The sequence below is a fragment of the Ictalurus furcatus genome, chromosome 1 (assembly GCF_023375685.1).
Source record: "Ictalurus furcatus strain D&B chromosome 1, Billie_1.0, whole genome shotgun sequence".
Lineage (NCBI taxonomy): Eukaryota > Metazoa > Chordata > Actinopteri > Siluriformes > Ictaluridae > Ictalurus > Ictalurus furcatus.
The window spans coordinates 17,800,181-17,820,880 of record NC_071255.1 but is presented as its reverse complement, the minus strand read 5'-3'; the positions used below and the strand labels follow the sequence as shown (position 1 = coordinate 17,820,880).

The window sequence follows — 20,700 nt, the reverse complement described above, 5'->3', positions numbered from 1 at the left end:
TGTATAGTAGGCAGGCAGTGGGAAATTGAAGGCCCTTTGTGAACCTGCACTGAAAGCCTCAGAAATCAACTTGGCCATTTTCTATAAGATAATGCTAGTGCTTAAAGTGCAGTCTTCTTCCTTTCTGCCAACAACTGGCAAAATTTTTGCTTAAATTTTGTCATTCATAGTGCCAGTACAAAACATTCCTCTCAGTGTTTGATCATGTTCCTTGTATTCTGACCCGTAGAGAATTTGTGTTGTAGCTGTACATCTTCATCTTCCCAATTGCAGAAAAGCATGACCTGTGTTTCTAATGTATATTACATGCAAATGGAAGTGTGTGGACTGTGGAGAGTGCCCTGCCTGGCTGATCCAATGTGGGTGCACAGGGACTAAAGTTAGGGCTTACGGCGAGAAAGGAGTTGACTGCAGAGATGTTCACAGTCTGCATGCACTAGGTACACACAGAGCAGCATGGCCTTTGCAGATCTTGAATAGCAAGCATTATGCTGAATTATGCATCTTTCTCAGTCCAGAACAGAAGCTGCTTTGTCCGACCAAAGAAAAGGCCACATTCTGGATAGGGCCCCACTGAATCTTAATCACTGTCCTTTTTTAAGGGTCTATAGCACGTCTAAATTGAAGGCTCTATAGCATATCTTTAAATGAGCTTGTTTGAATAGCTGAAACATTTTGTCTATTTTTAATAAATATGTATGTAAATTCTGTTATGTTGATTTGTCTTGGAATTAGGATGGAAAGGAATTACATCATCAAAGTGAAAAGATGAGCTGATGACATTATCCAAATGCAAACTCAAATGCATTTACAGTGTTCATAAGAATGATCTGTAACTGATTATCCAGAACTGATTATCTAAAGATTACATTTCAATTTAATTGTCAGGGCAGAAAGTCACTAGCATTATCAAGGTGAAAATAGACTTCAGTGACTGTGTATCCACTGGTCAGGTAAAATACATTAAAGCAATCGCGCTATTTAAAAGGGTCTAAAGGGTGAAATTTGTAACATTATTACTTGTTGATAATACTAGGCGCTACAAGAGTCATGCATGGTTTCATGTATATTAGCCACACAATATGGTAATAAAGCCTGTGCACGTTTCTCTTCTTCTTTAACCCTTTTTTTTCTGTTGGCATGTATCTAAATCACTTACTGAGCCCCGGATTTGTTAAACTTATGAGTTGAAATATTACTTTGCTTTTGTATCCTTCACTGACTGCTGTTGCTATTCACCGCCGAGTAACAGGCAGCACATAGTGGGTAGGGTGTGTTCGTTATGATCCTGTAGGTCATGTCTAGGTGGATTTCTCTAATTGTCTTTCCTTGGATGTGCTTTCCCTGTTTCTCATGTTTATCTGATGTTTCCAAATTTCAAACTCACCATGTCCTATTTGATTTCTGTGTACATCCCACTGTGCTCAGAATTATTCAACAAAAAAGCAGATGCTACGTGCATGTATTACGTAAGTGCCTCATGCCAGTTGAATCAACGATAGACAAAACAGGAGAAATGAGGAGACGCTGACTGGTGCAAGGGCCTCCTACCACGGCCATGTCCGCACTAAGCCAAAGAAACAATTATAGCCTAACTAGTGATCTGAATTTAGGAGACAGCCATACTCTTACCACTGACCTTAAATCAGAGCACAGCACCAGCTTAATGAATATCCTGAGATCAACAACCAGACAGAGGTCTTTATAAATGATCAGGAAACAAAACACAGCCTAACTACTTGCTGTCACAGCCAAATTACTGACAAACTGCAGAGATCAGTAACAATCACAGATGGCTACTGTTCTGAGATTCGTAAACAGTCACAGATCAATTACTGTCCCTACTGATCAGGAAACAGTCACAGTCCAACTAATAAAAGCAACTGAAAAGACTAGAAGTTTACTGATATTTAAGCTTTTATTATTATTATTGTCCTATCCAGTGTGTACTCCCACCTTGTGCCCACTGTTCCCGACATACAGTAGGCTCCAGATCCACTATGACCGTGACCAGGTTGAAGCAGTTATTGAGGATGAATTATTGTTATTATTATTATTATTATTATTATTATTATTACTCCTTGTCAGTCAAACATGGCCTCAAGCCTTTTCAGCTTTTGGAATAATTATTCACACAGAAATAGTGTTTGGGATGTACTATGGGAGGAGTTGGAGTCATTGAGCATTGCTCATCCGTTTCTAATGCAATTAGAAGCCTCAGTAGTTTCTCTGCAGTGCTCTTGGGGGGAAGTGAATGTGACCCACACTCACACTCAAATCCCTAGGCTTACGTTTGAGTGTCAGCTACCAGAATTGTTAAGTGTCCCCTGACTAAGTTGACTGTAATTCATGTCAGTAGATTACATGGCTCTAGGTGTCAACGATTGCATGTTTCATTGAACGAGTGTGCAAAATGGTGTTGGAGGAGATAAATTCATCACTCAGTGAAGGTGAGAGGATGTTTAGCTCTGCAGCCAGGCGGGTGTCTGTCATGGCAATCAGTAACGCTTGTGTGACTCATTGCCAAGTATTGCCCGGTTGTTCTGATTTCATTTCATTTCTGCAGAAATAATGTAGAATAAAAAGTGTGAGTGATCCTTTCATTACAAAGTGTGTGGATCTCTGAGTATCTTAGTAAGATTGCACCACTGACCTGAAATTGGGAGATCACTGAAGCCAATACCACTGAACCGATGGAGGCTTCTTGGAGGCTTGTTCTTTGAAATCTTTGCCTTGTAATAAATATGTTATCTATACCACTGATGATTGTGTTATGTTCTCAGTGTTATTAGTAAGGGTCGTTTAACATGAAGGAGAAAGCTGGTCTTTGCATGTGTGCCTGTGCCTCCATGCTAGACTTTAGTTACACTGGATCTAAATGAGGGGAGACAATGTCTCCCACTGATCAATGAGGGGAAAGGCCTGCCAGCTAACTGTGGTTAAATCTAATGTGATAAACGACTCCATCTGTCACCGGTTTTAATTCATTCAGGACACTGAGACCTAAGTAAATAAATAAAGGTTGTAACATTAGAAGGTACAGCACTCCCCAGAGCTCTCACACTGAAATGAAATATCTCTGGATGGGTTTGTCAAAATGAAAGAAAAAAAAGAGAGCTATAAACATGATTATGATTAATGTTAATGAGAATGATCATTTTGTTCTTAGATGAGGTATGTTACTGCATGACTATTTCATCCATATTAGATGCTTAGTCAGATAATTCAATTTTGTGAATGAAATATGATTTTGTGTATTTGTTGTCTGTTTGCTTTTATTTGTATGTGTTCAGGCAATGCCATTCGTCCCATTGCCCTGCGTGCCGTGTCAGTCATAGCCAGGGCACTCCCTGGTTTTCCCATCTTGGCCACTGGGGGCATTGACTCTGCTGAATCTGGCCTACAGTTCCTCCATGCCGGTGCCTCAGTACTACAGGTAATGTTGCGCTGCATATTTACTATATTTAACTTTGTAAATATGTTCGAATCCAATAAAAACACACAAGATACCAAATAGAATTTACATGTCAATTTAGGACTACATTGCTGTTTCATTATCATCCAGCTACCAATATTCTGGACATGTATCTATTTTATGCAGACAAAGTTTTAATTGGAAAATGTGGAGTTAAATGAATATCGCCAAACATTAAATGTCGAAGGAAGATTGGAAAGTGTTTTCAAACTTTCTGTATCCTCAGTGGGTTGTGTCTAGGGAGTAATCAGTTAGAGAATCTGCATGCAAATTGAATCGATGTGAATAAATGCATCCACTATTTTTAAAATATGATTTAATGTTTCAGTAATGCCTCTCTGTCACCAACCTGTTAAGTCTCAGCACTTGGGATCTAAGAGGCTTTTTTGCAATTCATCCAGAGACTCGTCTTATGAATTAATATGAAAATTTAATTAAAGAATAAAAAAAATGGGCTCTTGATCGAATCATAATGCCTTCAATTACAAATTCACTGCCTTGAAAAGCTTTAATTTGTATTTCATCTTGCAAAATATAGCTTTCTTTTTGACCAATTTTTGTTTGTCAGCGATGAAAGCAAATATATTCTTGTTTAAATTTTTAGCTGAGGATTAGTGATGTGAATTCTGGGTTGGATTAGGATGTAACTTGGAAGTCTGCAGTTTGTTAAAAAGATGTGGCACTTATTCACTGATGCCTCAAAGGCCCACGGCTTTGTGAAATTGCTACTGAAAAATAACCAACACAGACAGCAGTAGCCTTTTATCATAGCCAAAGACTAAATCATTACTTTTGATGGTAAAATAGCATGTTGTCTTGGCTCTCTGCAGTGTTTTATCCTGGAGGAAACTTTCACAAAAAAGATATCATTTCCCCACAAGCCTTTGGGATGCTATATAAATAGTAAGCAAGACATTTATTGAAAAATAGCAGTACAAAAATACAGTGTAATTGTATATGTTACAATCAGGAAGTCTTGTTGTCGGAATTGAAGGAACATATGAGGCTTGAATGGGAGAATCAACGTTTTTTTGGACAGTAAGTACTCACAGTTCACTGTCTGTTTCAATGTTAGAGAGACTCAGACTTTTACCTATAAGTAGTGATTGACGGTACATCAGACATATTCTTCTTAGAACAAACAATGTAATGAAGTCCATTCATATCCTGTATTGATTTCTCTTGAAGACCAGCTCTCTGTTCATACATTTGAGGCAGCTGTTCACCAAGACACATTTTGATTATCATTCTCTTCCATTGCACACAAAATGTTTTTTTTGCATATGTCAAGGCCTGTATGCTGGAAGAGCAAATTTGAGCAATTTTTCAATCAATAATCTTTAGTTTAGATTCTTTACCTAAATGTTGTCATCAGCCTGTAGAGGATGTTTGGCATAACTTAAACTTATACACTGCCTTTCTATTAAATATTAGTTTATTTTTGCAAAGAAGACAAGTCAACCAAGTACAGAGTATCACAAAGCTATCGTAAAGGATATCCTTCTTTAATAATAGCAACTAATTTTGATATGTGTTCTCTTTCTTCTTAATGAGATTGAAGGCAGCAGTGAGAGCAAAATGTCAGTGTTGTCGCTGGCAAGTGTTCTGGGGCAGTGGAGCAGTATTTCACTAATGACTGAATCAGTTTAATCGTAATGATCCACACTGCAATATCTCTCCATTTCAGTGCATGTAAACAGCTGTGAGTTGCAATAAAGGAGATAGCAAAAATGACTTGTAGCCCAGAAAACATTTGTAATTCAGTATGAAATGGCTAAGTGTCTCTGTAGAGAAGAAAAGATCAGAGAGGACAAAGCAAGCTTTTAACAAGCAGCATGTTCCACGGTTAAGGTATTGATTGAAGAAGCACTACAAGCAGTGTTTCTTTAGAGGAAAAAACAAAGGGAAAAGGTTATGCTCTCCCTTCAATTCCTAAAATCTAGTAAATGTGGGTGGGGGGGCTGACTGGATTTTAGTGACAATAGAAAATAATAGAAAGTCTACCTTCACTAACTTTTCAAATGTATAAATCTCTGTTCACTTCTGATGTCCAGTTGTGGCATCACATAGCCAGCATCTTTTACCTGCAAAGCAATATGAAATTACAGTGGCTAATATCCTCTGGCATACTGGACATAATGCTCTAATCAAAAGGACAAGAGCTTCATGCATAGTCATTTTAACATTTGGATGCCAAACTGAATTAATCTCCGTCTCTTTTGGGAAGACGCTGTTCTGCTAAATGCCAGAATTTTATCACTGGAAATAAAAGAGCTGACAAAGAGAGCGCATGTGGAGGGATCTAAAAGCATCTGAGATCTCAGAAGGAGTTGAAATCAATGCCCAGCCACAGTTTTCAGAGTGGATAAAAAGGACCTGCTGCCTCAATTGCTTGGAAACCTCTTAGAAATTCTCACTTTGATTTATTTCAGCAGTCAGCTGCATTAGGATTAAATGCTCTGTAGCAGGGCATCACATCTTTGATGTTCCCAACCAAATGAGGAGCACTAATGGACATATTTCTGCACTCAGTTCAACAAGGCTCAGAGTTTACAGTTCTAGCTTTGAGAAGATCACAAACTAGTCTGTTTTTCATAATTAATGAATTCATTTGCACTAATTCTTGTGTTTTTATGTGTAGTTCTTTAAATGAGGTTGCAGTGCTTTTAAAAGGCTGCTGCTTTATCTTTATTAATACGCGATTTATTCAGCCTAAATATTAAACCTTTTACAGAATGTATATATTTGTTAAATGTAAATGTAATCGAATCCAAGCTCAACTATTCTAATCAGTTAAATGGTCATTTGGAGTGTTTGAAAACCATCTGTACCTGTAAAGTGCATATTCATTCAGGGTTTTCTACTTGTAATTATGGGCTTGATTTGACATCATATTTGTTTACATTAAATCAAGGTGAAATGTTACCACATTCAATTGTTTATGGGTGTTTTTATGTGATTTTTCTTTACGTGTTGTGTTGTGTTGTGTTGTGTTGAGAGACAGACGGCTGGTGCAGCAGACCACAGTAACAAGTTTTATGCAAATGAGAATCCTAACGAAAAAAAAATCCTGTATCCGCAAGCCATACATGGGCAGCTGGAATAAATGGCTCCATTATCTCAGCATGTGCCATTCTGACTGAGATTTAATTTTTAAATACACTATTCACACAGCACAGCCATGGTTACATTCCAAACACTCTGGGAGGATTGGGGAAATCTCAGATAAGAAATAGGAGGGAGGAGTCAGAGTGGTGTATAAGTCAGGAGTTAGCTGTGAACATTTTCTGTGTGGCTGTGAGTTAATCCTGTGAAAGGTAGCGCTTAGCTGTCACGGGCCGATGTCAGATCAGTGATGGCTCTGGGAGATAAGTGTGTGTTATCTGTTGCTTTACCACTTCCTGTGGCTTCCGTCTGAAGTGGCACAGACACGGACACAAAGGCACAGGTCCCGCTCCCTCATGCAAATTATCCTTGCTAAGCCCAGAGTATAAGAGCCAATTGAAGGGGGTTCAAAATGAGCAATAGTATACTTGATTAGTTTCTTAAGCTGAGTTTTTATCAGACTCACCTTTTCACACGAGTATAAGGGAAGCATTTAATAGGTTTCTATAATGGTACTCTGTAGAATCTCAGGATGTTTCCTGCTTCTGCCTGTTATTTTTGGTGTAACAGTCAAAAATCACATTTTAATCGTAAATTGTGTGTGACTATTTGTCTCTGTGTGTCCGTGTGTATCTGTGTTGTTGTTGTTGTTTTTTAAGTAAAAAAGCCGAAAGGTTTTCTTTTGGTTACTGAAGTGTAGGCATAACATTAATTACATGCATTAATAATTATGCCAATGGAATAAGGATAGTAATTGTGTGTGTGTGTGAAGGTCTGCAGTGCTGTACAGAATCAGGATTTCACAGTGATAGAGGACTACTGCATGGGACTGAAAGCTCTGCTCTATCTGAAGAGCATTGAGGAGCTGTGGGACTGGGATGGTCAGTCTCCCCCCACAGTCCGCCACCAAAATGGCAAACCTGTGCCCACTCTGCAAGAGCTGTTAGGGAAGGTAAGTGACTAATGGCCATTTAAAAACCCTCTGCTCCCGCCTATTATACCTACTCTAGCCTTTACACCTGTTTCACCATTCTCTCTTTTATTATAGGCCTTTGACTGGCCATTAGTAGTAACACCAGTAATTCCAGAGCAGACAGTCTAGGTGCTCATTAATGCAGCGTTGGCATTATAGCTGTGGACTTGCATCTATCCATTTATGTTACTTTGTTATTACAGGGCAGAAATTCACATAATTGCAGTGCTGTCCAATGCACAAAGTGGTCACTTCCATGGTAAAGATATTTTATTTAGCAGCAGAGGAGTTAGGGAATTGATGGAGAGCAGAGGTCAGTTTTTATGGCGCTGTATTACAGTACATTTGTGGGGGGAAAAAGAAGGGAGCCTTTCAGGGAAAATTACCATAATCTTAAACTAATGAAGCGCAGGTCACAGCTTGTCAGCTAATAAAAGCAATAATAGCAGTGAAGAACCACAAATGTCAAGAGCTATTGGGAAGGGGCACAGTTTGCTATGAGATCTAATCTGAAATACAAAAAAAAAACGAGTTTTCTTTGAGTTGCAGGAAAAATAATTGGTTTACTTTTAAGGATGCACGTGCCCCTTCTCCTTTTTTCCCTTTTAACTCAACATTTACATAACAATAGCATCACAATAAGTGAGTATCTGAAAATGAGATTGGACAAAAGCACCCTTTTCCACATGTTCATTGGCTTGTATTTTGCATGTTCATTCTACCTTAGGTAATCTGCCTTATTATTTGCCGACCGAGAAATACTAGGCAACATGTAAATGAGGAAAACTTCAGTAAACTCTTTTGAAAGCAGAGCATTAGAGGCCTTTATCAGATCACAGCATTCCTGCTAATATACCAGCGCAGGGACAGCTTTGAAGCCTGCATGCTTTCAAATGCACCAGTAGCGCCTTCACAGTCTCTGATGGCAGGACATCTCACCAAGGCGACGTGCAATAGTTTAAATGCTAATGCCAGACAAGTGGCAGAGAATGAGGAAATAAATGAGCAGGAAGCAGGCAATATCGGAGGAGTGATAAGTCTAAGTCATTTTCATGCCAAATGGGACATTTTTTGCCAGAGTCGTTGGCACGCTGACAACAATAGCGATGTGGCACTGTGTGAGCAGAGGGAGTGGCTTTTCAGATTGAGGCAGCTTGTAGAAACATCAGCACAGACACAGCTTCAGGCAGCAGACGACTGGATCCACTCATATGCTTGAGAGTGCAGTGATACACAAGAGGAAAAAGCCACTCAGACCTCGCCATAGGCAGACTTTGTGTGTGAGCTATACTAGTAACGCCTTTGAGTTCCTACAGCAGCACAATATACTTCAGCTATTATAAACTCCAGAGCCACTAAACTGCCACCAGGGGTCATGTCATTGGCCTTTCAGATGCCATTTTTCATTATTCCGTTGCTTCTTTTTTTGTGAAGGAAAAAAGAGACACCCACCTGAGGTTGTCTTTAAGTCCAGATTATATAGAGCAGATGTTGTGAAATAGGCTGAGGGGCTTGAGATATTGCCTGTCAGCTCCTGTCCTCTCTCAGCCCCTGCTGAAGCCCTGAGTGTGGCTGTGATTGACAGCTCACCTGTGTGAAAGTTTGCAGGGACTGAGCGAGGAAAGTGTCTGCACAGACATACTTCATCTACAGCACCAGACAGGAAAGACAAAAAATTGACTGTGTCAAACAAAAGCTAAAAGTTGAGAGGGAGGGAAGGACATTTCTACTTTAAGTGCACATGGTGGAGGAGAGGTGCTGCAGAATAAGTGAGCCAGCAAGAGAATATGAGGCAGGCTAGCAGGAAAAGGCAGTCTGATAGCTCTATAACTCAAGCTATGAAACGAGAGAGCGAGAGGCTGAGTGCATGTCACTGTCATGGCAATTCACAGGAATGGCAGTTGATAAAGGGGAGCCTAAAGCAGAGCTCAGCTAAAGACATATTTTCTCTCTCTTTGTTTAATGTAGGCAGTCAGAGTGCTGTCTCAAGCGGGCAGACTCTGGCGAACGGCGCTAGCTCAAGGGATGAGCAGAATATCTTTGATGTCTAAGTGAGCTATTCCATTTGGGGTTTTCACACACAGTGGGCCAGCAGTAATGCAGCATGTCCAATAAAAAACAGCAGATTTGAGCTCATTGTACTGCATGTGTAGCAAAGTGGTTTCTGCTATCACTGCAATATGAACTGTAGGCTACAGTCTTGTTCCTACATGAGGCACATGGCTGTTGCTCAAGTACTGCTAAAGACTGGGAGGCCAGGAAAGTAGGTTCTCACTGGCTTTAAAAGAGCACTGCAGCTCACCAGTGTGTGGGAACATGGAGGAACTGACATTGCCCCAAAGTCCTGCCTGCAACCATACCCCACCCCAGTGCTGCTGTCCAAACGCTCCAAACACAGGATGGGAGAATGGGCATGCTGAGAGGCAGCCAGCAGGTGGGGGCATGGTGGCTCTTTAATAGCAGTTTGGCTGGCTGTGTGGTGCCATGCTGCCTGGCAGGCATGTGGTGGTAATGAAGCCTTCAGCCAGCCTGCTTTCCCCGCCTCAGTCAGCAGCCACAGCTTGGCCCTCATGCTTTGTTAGGAATGGAGTAGCTGGAGCAGATGGAGTGTGTGTGTGTGTGTGTGTGTGTGTGTGTGTGTGTGAGATTTTGTGTCTAAAGTTATGTATCTGTAGTAATAGAGTCCCCTCTGAAACTGAAACGTCAAGGCCAATTCAACTGATTGTGCTGTAGACTGAATACATTTGGGTTTGAAATCTAAAGATGAATATGAGAAGAGAGTTGAGAATTTCCACTTTATTTCCTTGTATTTATATGTACATGTGTTAAACGACATGTGTTCGGAGGGAACTATATGTGAGACTCAATGCCACAGTCTATTTGAGTATTGTTGCTGACCGTGTGAATACCTTCATGGCCACAATTTACCATCTTCTAATGGCTATTTCCAGCATAATAATGCACCAAGTCACAAAACAAGAGTCGTCTCAAACTGGTTTAATGAACATGACTGTCACAAGTCGTGGTTGAGCCAGAAGCAGGTGCAGATAATGACATTTATTGAAGGAAACGTACTAAGAAACGAATACACTATGACAACTTGGAAACACACTGTGGCAAGAAACAAACACCGAGACATAAACAACATGAGTCTTAGACAACGAAAGACAAGCTAATGGTCCAGACAAGGACTATATATACACATGAGTGCTCATTAACCAAAACATGAATCAGGTGCAGGTGGTCATGTGACAACTAGAGCAGTGCAGTGGCTGATGGGAAGTGGAGTCCAGAGTTTCCCGATACGTGACAATGAAATGAGTTCAGTGTTCTTAAGTGGCCTTCCCAGTCACCGCATCTGAATCCAGTAGAACACATTTGGGATGTGGTAGAACGGGAGGTTGGTAGCGTGAAAGTGCACCTGAAAAATCTGCAGGAATTGTGTGATGCAATCATGTCAACATGGACCAGAATCTCAAAGGAACGTTTCTGACATTTTGTTGGAATCCATGCCACGAAGAATTGAGGCTGTTGTGAGAGCAAAGGGAAACGCTACTCACTAGTAGTATAGTGTTCCTAATAAAGTGCTTAGTAAGTGTAGTTTTTAGGTAAGATGTTGAGCGCCACAGGTCATCAGAAAAGCATCACTGACATATTATCTACATGTCTGGAACTGTACTGGAGGGATGAAATATCAGTCTTCCATAAGATATTCCCACAGTTGATGTTTTGGTGATGATGATGGTAATGAAGAGCACCGTCTAACATGTTGGTCCAAAATCCCCACTGAGTGTTCAGTTGCTTCAGTTGGAGATCTGGTGATTGTGAAGGCCATCGCATATGATTTACATAATTTTTTTATACTCATTAAGGCATTCAGTGAGCCCTCATGCTCCGTGAATACTGAAATTGCACGCATTTCAGCAAAACAGAGCTGTGTCTCACTTATGTTCGTTTCTGACCTTGAGCTTAAATCAGTTTTTCTTGCACATTATCGTCTTGCATGAAGAGCAGTAAGTCGAGTGCCACTGTCTGACAGTTTGTTGTATCCACAGTAACTCACAGTGACCTATACGTTTTGGGCTGCAAATACATTGGAAAAAAGGAATGCCTTTGGAGGGCAATATTAAATATATAATTATGGTGTTATGAAATTATTAACCTTTGAAGCCCTGGGGAGGCTACAAAAAGATAGATGATTTTTTTTTATTTGTGTGCTCACAGGAACTCAGAGGTGATAATACTTCTCTAGAAGAAAATTTTATATGGCACATTAATTATTACAATAAAATTATGAACTACACTTAGTTAACATGAGCTGTAACCATAGCAAATGTGTTCACATTTTCTTTAGATTGGAGCACAAATTTGGTGACACTGTGCCCACAGTTTATAAGAAAATAAAGAATGATTAAAAAAGGGGGGCATCCACAAAGGCATGAACTGCTCACAGGCCTGGAAATTCACTTTAAGCACCTGTATATCATGGTTCAGTATTTGGTAAATACTCACGTAAATACTGGCATAGCTTTTGAACTTCGAATACATACAAAGAGTATTTACTATATAAATGAATTCCGCATAAATATTGTCAGAAGAATGTATTGCTTTTTATCCTATATTGCAGCATCTCTTTTCCTGTACAGACCCACATTTGTTATATCATTGAGGGCAGAGAAACAGAGACACTACTTTCAAACCCATAATCCAACGTCACATCTTTCAGTCCAAAAGCCCAATTAAGATTATTTTATGTGACATATGGAATCATTAGTGTGTGACGCTGTGAGTAGACCTGTAGAAAACTGTTTAGAGAATTGCTTTAGTGCATATGAGACGGGAGAAAAGTCAGCAAGCCTCTGCCCTATTAGCCTGGCCACAGTAAAGATGTACAGTTATTGTCTTCGGTGTGGGCCTGCTGGATGGGATTTGTCTGAACATATCAGGCCCCAGAGACAAGGCTGCTGGTGTTGGGCTGGATGAGAACACTCTACTGTTAGTGTATCAGCCTGTATAGAGAAGAACTAATGGTGCATTGCATGCTATGTAAAAGATAAAAACACTCAACCTATGGTTATCACTTAAAGCTGACTTTCTATTTTCTTTCCATTCATTTGACCTCATCCATAAGCCTAACTTGTGTTTGGTTAGATTTTTATTCCACAAATTACCTTTTGTGGGGTGCACGGTGGCTTAGTGGTTAGCATGTTTGCCTCACACCACCAGGGTCTGGGGTTTGATTCCCGCTGGGGCCATGCGTGTGCGGAGTTTGCGTGTTCTCCCTGTGCTGTTGGCTTTCCTCCGGGTGCTCTGGTTTCCTCCCCCAGTCCAAAGACATGCATGGTAGGCTGATTGGCATGTCTAAAGTGTCCATATTGTATGAATGAGTGTGTATGTGATTGTGCCCTGCGATGGACTGGCACCCTGTCCAGGGTGTACCCTGCCTTGTGCCTGATGCTCCCTGGGATAGGCTCCAGGTTCCCCTGCAACCCTGAAAAGGAGTAAACGGTTGAAGATGGATGGATGAAATTACCTTTTGTGTGTGGGGAGCTGCAAATGATTACTATTAGGACAGTTTGGGGGAGATTATTAAGTCACTACTGAATTAAATTATAATATAATAGTGGGTTTGTATAATGCAGGGAATTTAAGAGGTGAAACAGGTTGCCCCACTTCTCCTCCAGTACTAATTTCCTGTCTGCTAAATGGCGGTCTACACTGACTGTTATTCATGTCAAGCAGCAGACCTCTCATTTATTATCACAGATGTACCCAATGGGTTATTTGTTGTCTTCTCTACATCACCCTAGATTTACAAGTTTGCTTTGGGAGGAGGGCAGAGCAAAGAGAAAAAACACAAAGACAGTTCAAACTGATGACGGTGTGTGTGTGTGTATGTGTGTGTGGGGGGGTGGGGGTGGGGAGGGGTTGTCTATGCATGTGCGTGTTGAGGAAACATGGCATCCAATTAGGAGAGTCTGCGTGGTAGCTGAAGGCATGGGCTTGGCAGACAGGGTATTCCATACCACCCAGTACCTTTCATTAAAGCAGACAACTTTTAAACAGAGCAACTTTTAAACAGAGGCTGCTGAATTATTACACAACAAATAGGGGCTATCATGCAGAACATGAGGAAAGCAGGGAGAGGCTGCTGTGTCTTAATGAGCCAAAGTGAGTGTCTTCCTACTTTATGCCATGCCTACTACTGAGTTTGACTAGTCTGATGTCTCACTGGGAATTCCTCCCCTCTCCTTCTGTCTCTCTGTCTGTAGTTTCTGCTGATAGGCCTTTGAGCTTAATACACTTTTTCATGTCCCTTAATGGTTGCAGGCAGAGGACAGGTGAAGAAGAAGAAAGAACTGTATTGTGGGTGGATTAGGAATTTGCATTGTCTGGTTGAATTAATTAGGACTGGGCACTATAAATGCAAGTTTCATCATTAATTATTGGGCTCTGTTATAGTCTCGATTATTATGCTTCAGGGTTGTTTAGGATTTTCTTTCTTATACTGGATATTTTTCTCTAAAGACAGTGAGCTTTGAAAGGAGTAACAAGCAAGCTATATTTGATTAATCTTCTGAAGAAAATACAGTTTTGTAACCTCTATTACAGCATCCTCATGCAGGATCAATACACGTGTATTGTATAATACAGTTTGTGACTTACTAATGCATAGGAAGATCTTAAAATGGATTTGGATTTTTTTGCATTTTATAATGGATGCAGTGATATTTGTTTGTCTACAATGACAAATATTTGTCAATAAGAGATTGTCTACATTATTAGCATCTACATCTGAATTTCTGTAAAGCTGCTTTACATTATATTAGCCTCCTTCATGCCTGCTAAAATGTTACCATATTCCCCCTTTTTTTCCCCCCAAGTATGCTTCTCTATACTAAAACAAGCTTATACCCAAAACATTTTGGGAGGTTGTCTAATCTTTAACACTGCAGTACAACACATTAAGGATTTCCACCAATTAAATATTGAAACAATACTGACACTGAAACAGCCTTTGTTAGTTTTTTGCAAGTAGAACGAAGGGCATTTCAGCTGTGCGGCTTCAGATAATGCTCTCATTAGGAGCTGTAGTAACTCACTGTGCCAACTCTATATTTGTCCAGGCTTACGAAGACGCGTTCGCTTTAATGGTGACAGGGCTTTGTCGATCGCAGATTTAGAAGAATTTTCAACAATGAATCTTCTGCAAATGCAGAAACAAAAAAAAACAGTATTCATAACCATGTGAGTTTCAACTAGTTGGCATGTCCTGCTGTGCCCTCCCCCCATGGAGGATGAAATGAAATCGAAGTGCTCGGCCTGGTGCAAATGATTGTGTTTTTTACACAAGCACAGCTGCTTGTCCCTTACGCCTACTATTTTCATGAAGCGTAGGCCATCCCCCATCCTCAGCAGGCTGAAGACAAACTGCCAGCCAGCCGACCCGTAATTCCTCTTGCCTCCGTCCTGGGCAGCAGCATGTGGAAACAGGAATGAATATATGTTAATCTGGGGGAATCACGAAGAGCAGGGATATCTTCACGTAAGCACATGCTAGAAGATGCAGTGCTGCAGTGAAATCTTTCGGCTGCCCTTCAGCTCTGGGTTCCTGCTGATGAGCAGCTGTGTGTGACGATAATGGGGTGACTGGGTGAAGCTCACGTCAAATTACCTAGCCATGAATTGCACAAGATAGAGAGTGGATCGGGAAGAGGGGCTATAGAGGGAGTTAGGGAGGAGAGAATTGGATGAGGGAGAAGCCAGATTGAAAGAGAAGGCATTAATTCCACATTTGCATGGATTCCATTACTGTTGATCTTATTAGGCATGAGGCAGCAGTGCTGTGATCAGTCTTGTAGGTTGAAGGGGTTGGGGAGGGGTTGGGCGGGTGCATTCATTGAGCATACAATGATGCAGGATAAAGCTGAATCTCACTCTTCTGCCATCTCTCTTCTCATGTCTATGAGTATAGAGGCTCCCATGATGCACTATTAGACACCTAGCAATTGAACAAAAGGACAATTTTGCTGTATGTACTTTATGCAATAAAGTGAGCAATGCTGTCTCTCAGGTGAAAATAATACTGTTCTACAGCTCTACATGATGATAAACACCTGTATTAGAGAGTATGATAAGTGCATATAGTTACAGTGTTTCTTATCAGATCATCTCTTTGGAATAACATTGAGAGCAATAGCCTGCAGACACCACTTTGCATGAGCAGGGAATCCCTTCTCTTCTCTCCACAGTAATGTCTTAACTCTGAATGGCAAATGAATAGTTTTGTAAATATATTGCATTATTTTAGAGTACAAGGCTTTCAAAAGATAGAAATACAAAAAAAAAAAAACAATTAGTTACCTAGCTTGACCAGTAATAATATTTATTTCCATTTTTATGCACAATTTGTAAATAAAATAAGGTTTTCATTACACAATGTTTTTTTTTTTCAGCATTAAAATGTATTCTCTGCGTGCAGTATACGAGCAGCTTTTCAGACTCATCCCTACGTGCAATGAAATGAGTGATGTCTCCGGTTGCAAGGCCTTTAAATCATTATATTGACCAAAGGATCTCGTCGGTAGCCACTATTTATAAAAATAAATAAATAAAAAGGCGCACTGGGGCTTTAATGTAGTCAGGCCAGTCAGCTATGAGCTTTTATTCATGTCTTCCCAGTGTTTGTTTTTCTCTGATGCACTAATGAAGTAAGCAGCATTGATGCTTTAGTTCACATGTTATCTAAAGCCCAATGACTCAGTAATTACTAGAAAGTGTAAACATCAGAGAATGCACATCACTGGATTAAAGTGAGATAAAGACAGATGTTTAAATAGGATGCAGAATGTATAGCAGAGACTAGAACATATTGTATTGAATACTGTAAATGAGTAGTTTGCCAGCTTCCAACTATTTAGAAAACACTAAAGAATTGGACTTGTTTTTATTATGGATTTATGGACGGTGGGTTTATTTTTTATTTTCTTGTCGAATATGTATTAAGTTTGAGTTATGTTTCACTTTTCCCAGAAATTGCCAAATTTTGGTCCATATCTTGAGGAGAGGAAGCTGGCCATAGCAAACTACAAAAAAAAGCTAACAGATCTCAAAGACAACACACCTCCTTCCAGAGGCTCACGAATTAACACCCCTAAAAAACCTGTGCCAGCTGTTAAGGTAAGAGTTTATTTACACAACTCATGATCTCTTGGTATTGCTTTTGAATGACAGGGCATTACGGTGTAAAACTGAAGGTTTTATTTTGGCCTTATGTATTGGATTGCACTTATTTGCCCTCTATGGTCAGGATGTAATAGCTCGAGCTCTGAGGCACATCGGCGCATACCAGGAGCTGAACAACCAGGAGCAAGTGCAGGCTCTCATAGATGAAGAGATGTGCATCAACTGTGGAAAGTGTTACATGACCTGCAACGACTCTGGATACCAGGTGCTTGCATCCATCCACCCACACTCACACACACACACACACACACACACACACACACATACTTGTACACACTCTCACAAAAACACACACCGCCTGAATGACTGTACCAACACAAACCCACAGCCCAGAGCTTCTGGCCATAACCTTTTCCCTTTTTCACCCCTATCTGGCTGGAGCTTTTGTTTTTTTGTTTTTTTGTTGTTGATTTTTTTTTTCACCATAGCTACATAGCCGCTAGCTGCAGAAAGAGATCATTACCCTGCTTCTGCTCCTGCATTTCAGCAGTCGGTACTGAGATGATTCTGGCCAGCTCAAAATTTTACATTTAACATTCAGCTCAACACTGAAACAAACAATTAAAAAGTGGGTGATGAGCTCCTCAGACCCCCTCACAGAGCCTAAAAGCACCTCATTATCCAGCCTTGTTTTCTATGCAAAGCCACTGATGCATATGAGCATCTCTGCCTTGACTCATAGAGGAACACAGGATGGGACAGCTGTGACAGTTTTATTAAAGTATTTGTCTCCGCTTTCTTCTGCTTTCTGATGCTAAATAAATGTCTCCTACAGTTTATCATAAGGGTATTGATGAAGTAGCGAGCCAGTTTTATCAATGCGGTAATTGTTCATTGTGACACTCATTGTCAGTGAATGGATCTCTGAGAGGGATTACATGTTATTAATGGTTTCTAATAAAGAGGTGCGTTTATCAGCAAAATGTGTCATGGTCAAATAGGTGGCCCAGCATTAAATGCAAAATATCACACTTAAGTAGTGACTGTATTCCACAGATGATTGAAGAGGCTCTGGTATGTTGAATTTCAATCACCTCATACAGTGTTTTACAAAACAAGTGCACTAGATTCTATGAAGATTCTGTAGTCTGACACAGCGCATCCTGGATAGGAAGGGTAGTAGTTCTGTCTGGCTGTGTTGAACATATGTAAGTGCATGTGTTGTTAAATGTCCATTGGTTGCTCCATGGCACCCCATGCTGAGGATATAATGATTCTAATCTAATCGTGTGTGTGCTCCCCTTTATCTCTGGCAGGCCATTACATTTGACCCTGAGACCCATTTGCCTGTGGTTCAGGACAGCTGCACCGGCTGCACTCTCTGCCTCAGTGTCTGTCCCATCATCGACTGTATCCAAATGGTTACCAGGACAACGCCCTATGTGCCAAACAGAGGTCTCCCTCAAGCCATCATGCCTGTATGCTGAATGAAAGAAGAGAAAGAGACAGGAAAGCGAGAGAGCGTGAGGAAGAATAATGAAAAAAAAAGAAATCACCAAATGTCTACATCAGAGCATTGATTTCAGTACATAATTGCAGGGTGAAAAATGACCTTTGTTGTATGGGAGGGGGGAGCAAATAATTAGTTTTGAGAAATAATTGCCTTATATTCTGAAGCCAATTATCCAGAAATAATCGCACAGGCAAAAAATACTTGCGTTATTTCAAAACAATAGCAGGGCAACATGTTGTTGTGGAGTTCATTCGCTTTTTTTCGTCTGGGATGTGCTAATGAGAATGAAGAGGGACAATTCAAATAATGGATGTTCATGATGATGCAGGGAGCCCATGCCACCACTGCATGCTGTGTCTCCCAGCAAAACATAATGACAGCACATCCTGTAAGCTCACTGGTCAAATGAGACATCATTCGAACAGGAAATCATCACATATACAAGTGGTAGTAAGAAAGACAGATAAATATTGAATAATGTGGTGTGTGAACATTTAGAATATATATAATCACATACATTTTGTTGTCTTTTGGTTTTAGTTGTACACTAACACGGAGAAATGTTCAAACAAGCGCAGCTCCTTTTGAAGCTTTGATTAGTAAGTGGTTATTCTGAGAGCCAGCCTGCTCATGTTGTACTGTGAACGCCATGTAGAAAGGTCACCGTTGACTGGTTCCCGATCATTAGATATGAACACTAGCTGTGATTCATTCTAGACCCTAAAGGTCACCTCTGACCACTTCTATCTCAATAAATCCTCACTGCTCCAGGTTGTGGGGTTTCATGCAACTGTTCCATGTCAGCACTACAAAATGTTACTGCACAAGAACAGGATGTGTCAATGAGCTGTCACAAGGAAGGGCTGTGAGAGTTATTTCATTAATGTATCCTGTTGCAAACAGAGTGACACAGTATTTCAGATTATATCTGTATTACAGAAGATAAATTAGAATGTGACAATTGAAATTTGACTACTAATTAAATAATTTTTTAATCATCCCACGTTTCTCTGTATTAACATTAATAAAAAAGTATTTATCACAATGATGCTGATGTCATGGACATTGCTTTGGTTTTCAGTTTGAGAAAGTCACGTGTATCATATGTATTTATTTTGCATTATAGTAGGAAATTATCACCAGCACAGTGTTAACAGAGATTAACGGAGGTTAATGATTTCATCCAGCAAATCTGCAACAAATACAGAGCATTTAAAAATTCTCCTCAGAGAATAAATTTTGCCATTATTGTAGGTACACAAAAAAATTACTGAAATGAGATTTACTCAAGAAAAGTGTGGTAACAATGTTCACACCTATTGTCTTAGTAAATTTAAAGCTGTAGTACTGACATTGTGCCTCTCTATCGCCATCTCTGTTTAACGTGGGTTACGCTTCAGCACTGCTCCTCTGCCCAGATGAATCTGATGTTTTGAAATGATGATTTGAAATGTTCCTATGGATTGTATATTAGCTCCATTTCTTGACAACTAATAAGTGGAATTTACCACACTGACCATAGCAAAACAAAATAACAAAAAAAAAAAAAAACACACAACATAGGAAACTCGACACCTAACTGAATCAAGCGAACAAGTGCGCTAATATTTGCTAGCTACTTATTGAGCCTCTGAAATGTCTTACCTGTCCAGCAGAAAAAAAGCCATCTCTGAGTCAGCCTTCAATCCCTTCAGATCTCTGAGTTTTCGCCACCTCTCAAAAGCCATGCCGATATTTATTCTCGTTTTAGCACGGGCTCTGTTGCTTTCCCTTTTTGACTGTTTCTTGGTTTTGCCAACAGCTGATTCAACATGCAGTTTTGCAGTCGGGTCTCCTTTGAACAGTGGACTAGTTCAACAAAAAGACTTCATATAAAACCATAATGAACTTTCTTTTACTTTTTACAAGATGAAGTCGGGTTCCCTTCTGATTCTGGTTCTTCTTAAAGTTTCTTCTTCATATCATCTTAGGGAGTTTTTCCTTGCCACCGTTGCCACCGGCTTGCTCAATTGGGATACATACACACATTTAGAATCTGTATCCCGTGTTTATATGTTTCTGTAAAGATGCTTTGAGACAATGTCCATTGTAAAAAGCACTATACAAATAAAATTGAATTGAATTGATTCCCCAGATATCACAGATGATTGATGTTTAGAACTATCAAGATTAAAAGCAGCCATCTAGATGACATGTTTAAATTCTAAGCAACTGTAAGAACAAGCTACAAGTACTCCACCATCCTCAGCTCCCACACACATGATATAGTAGCCAGGTCTTTCTGTTTATAGACGTGACATAACCACGCAAAGATGAATGACGTCAAACTGACATTTCCTGCGAAATCCGACCCGGAAGCTCAAATTATAAATCATTATTATAAGCTTACCGTTGCAAGTAAGGTAAGGAGACAGTTTTTAATGCTGATTTTTTATGAAACTGCTCAAT

The 20,700-nt window shown here is 40.1% G+C and overlaps 1 protein-coding gene across 2 annotated transcripts in view; it reads left to right on the top strand.

Moving 5' to 3' along the window:
• dpyda.1 (dihydropyrimidine dehydrogenase a, tandem duplicate 1) overlaps positions 1-20,378 on the top strand; it is a 152,168-nt gene extending 131,790 nt beyond the window's left edge. For both annotated transcript variants that reach the window (XM_053630367.1, XM_053630375.1), the window contains 5 exons: positions 3,294-3,436; positions 7,353-7,532; positions 16,587-16,733; positions 16,864-17,004; positions 18,056-20,378. In XM_053630367.1, the coding sequence (XP_053486342.1) occupies positions 3,294-3,436; positions 7,353-7,532; positions 16,587-16,733; positions 16,864-17,004; positions 18,056-18,226 (782 nt within the window). In that variant the 3' untranslated portion in view covers positions 18,227-20,378. The remainder of the gene's footprint in view (positions 1-3,293; positions 3,437-7,352; positions 7,533-16,586; positions 16,734-16,863; positions 17,005-18,055) is intronic.
• Positions 20,379-20,700: the final 322 nt, after the last annotated feature.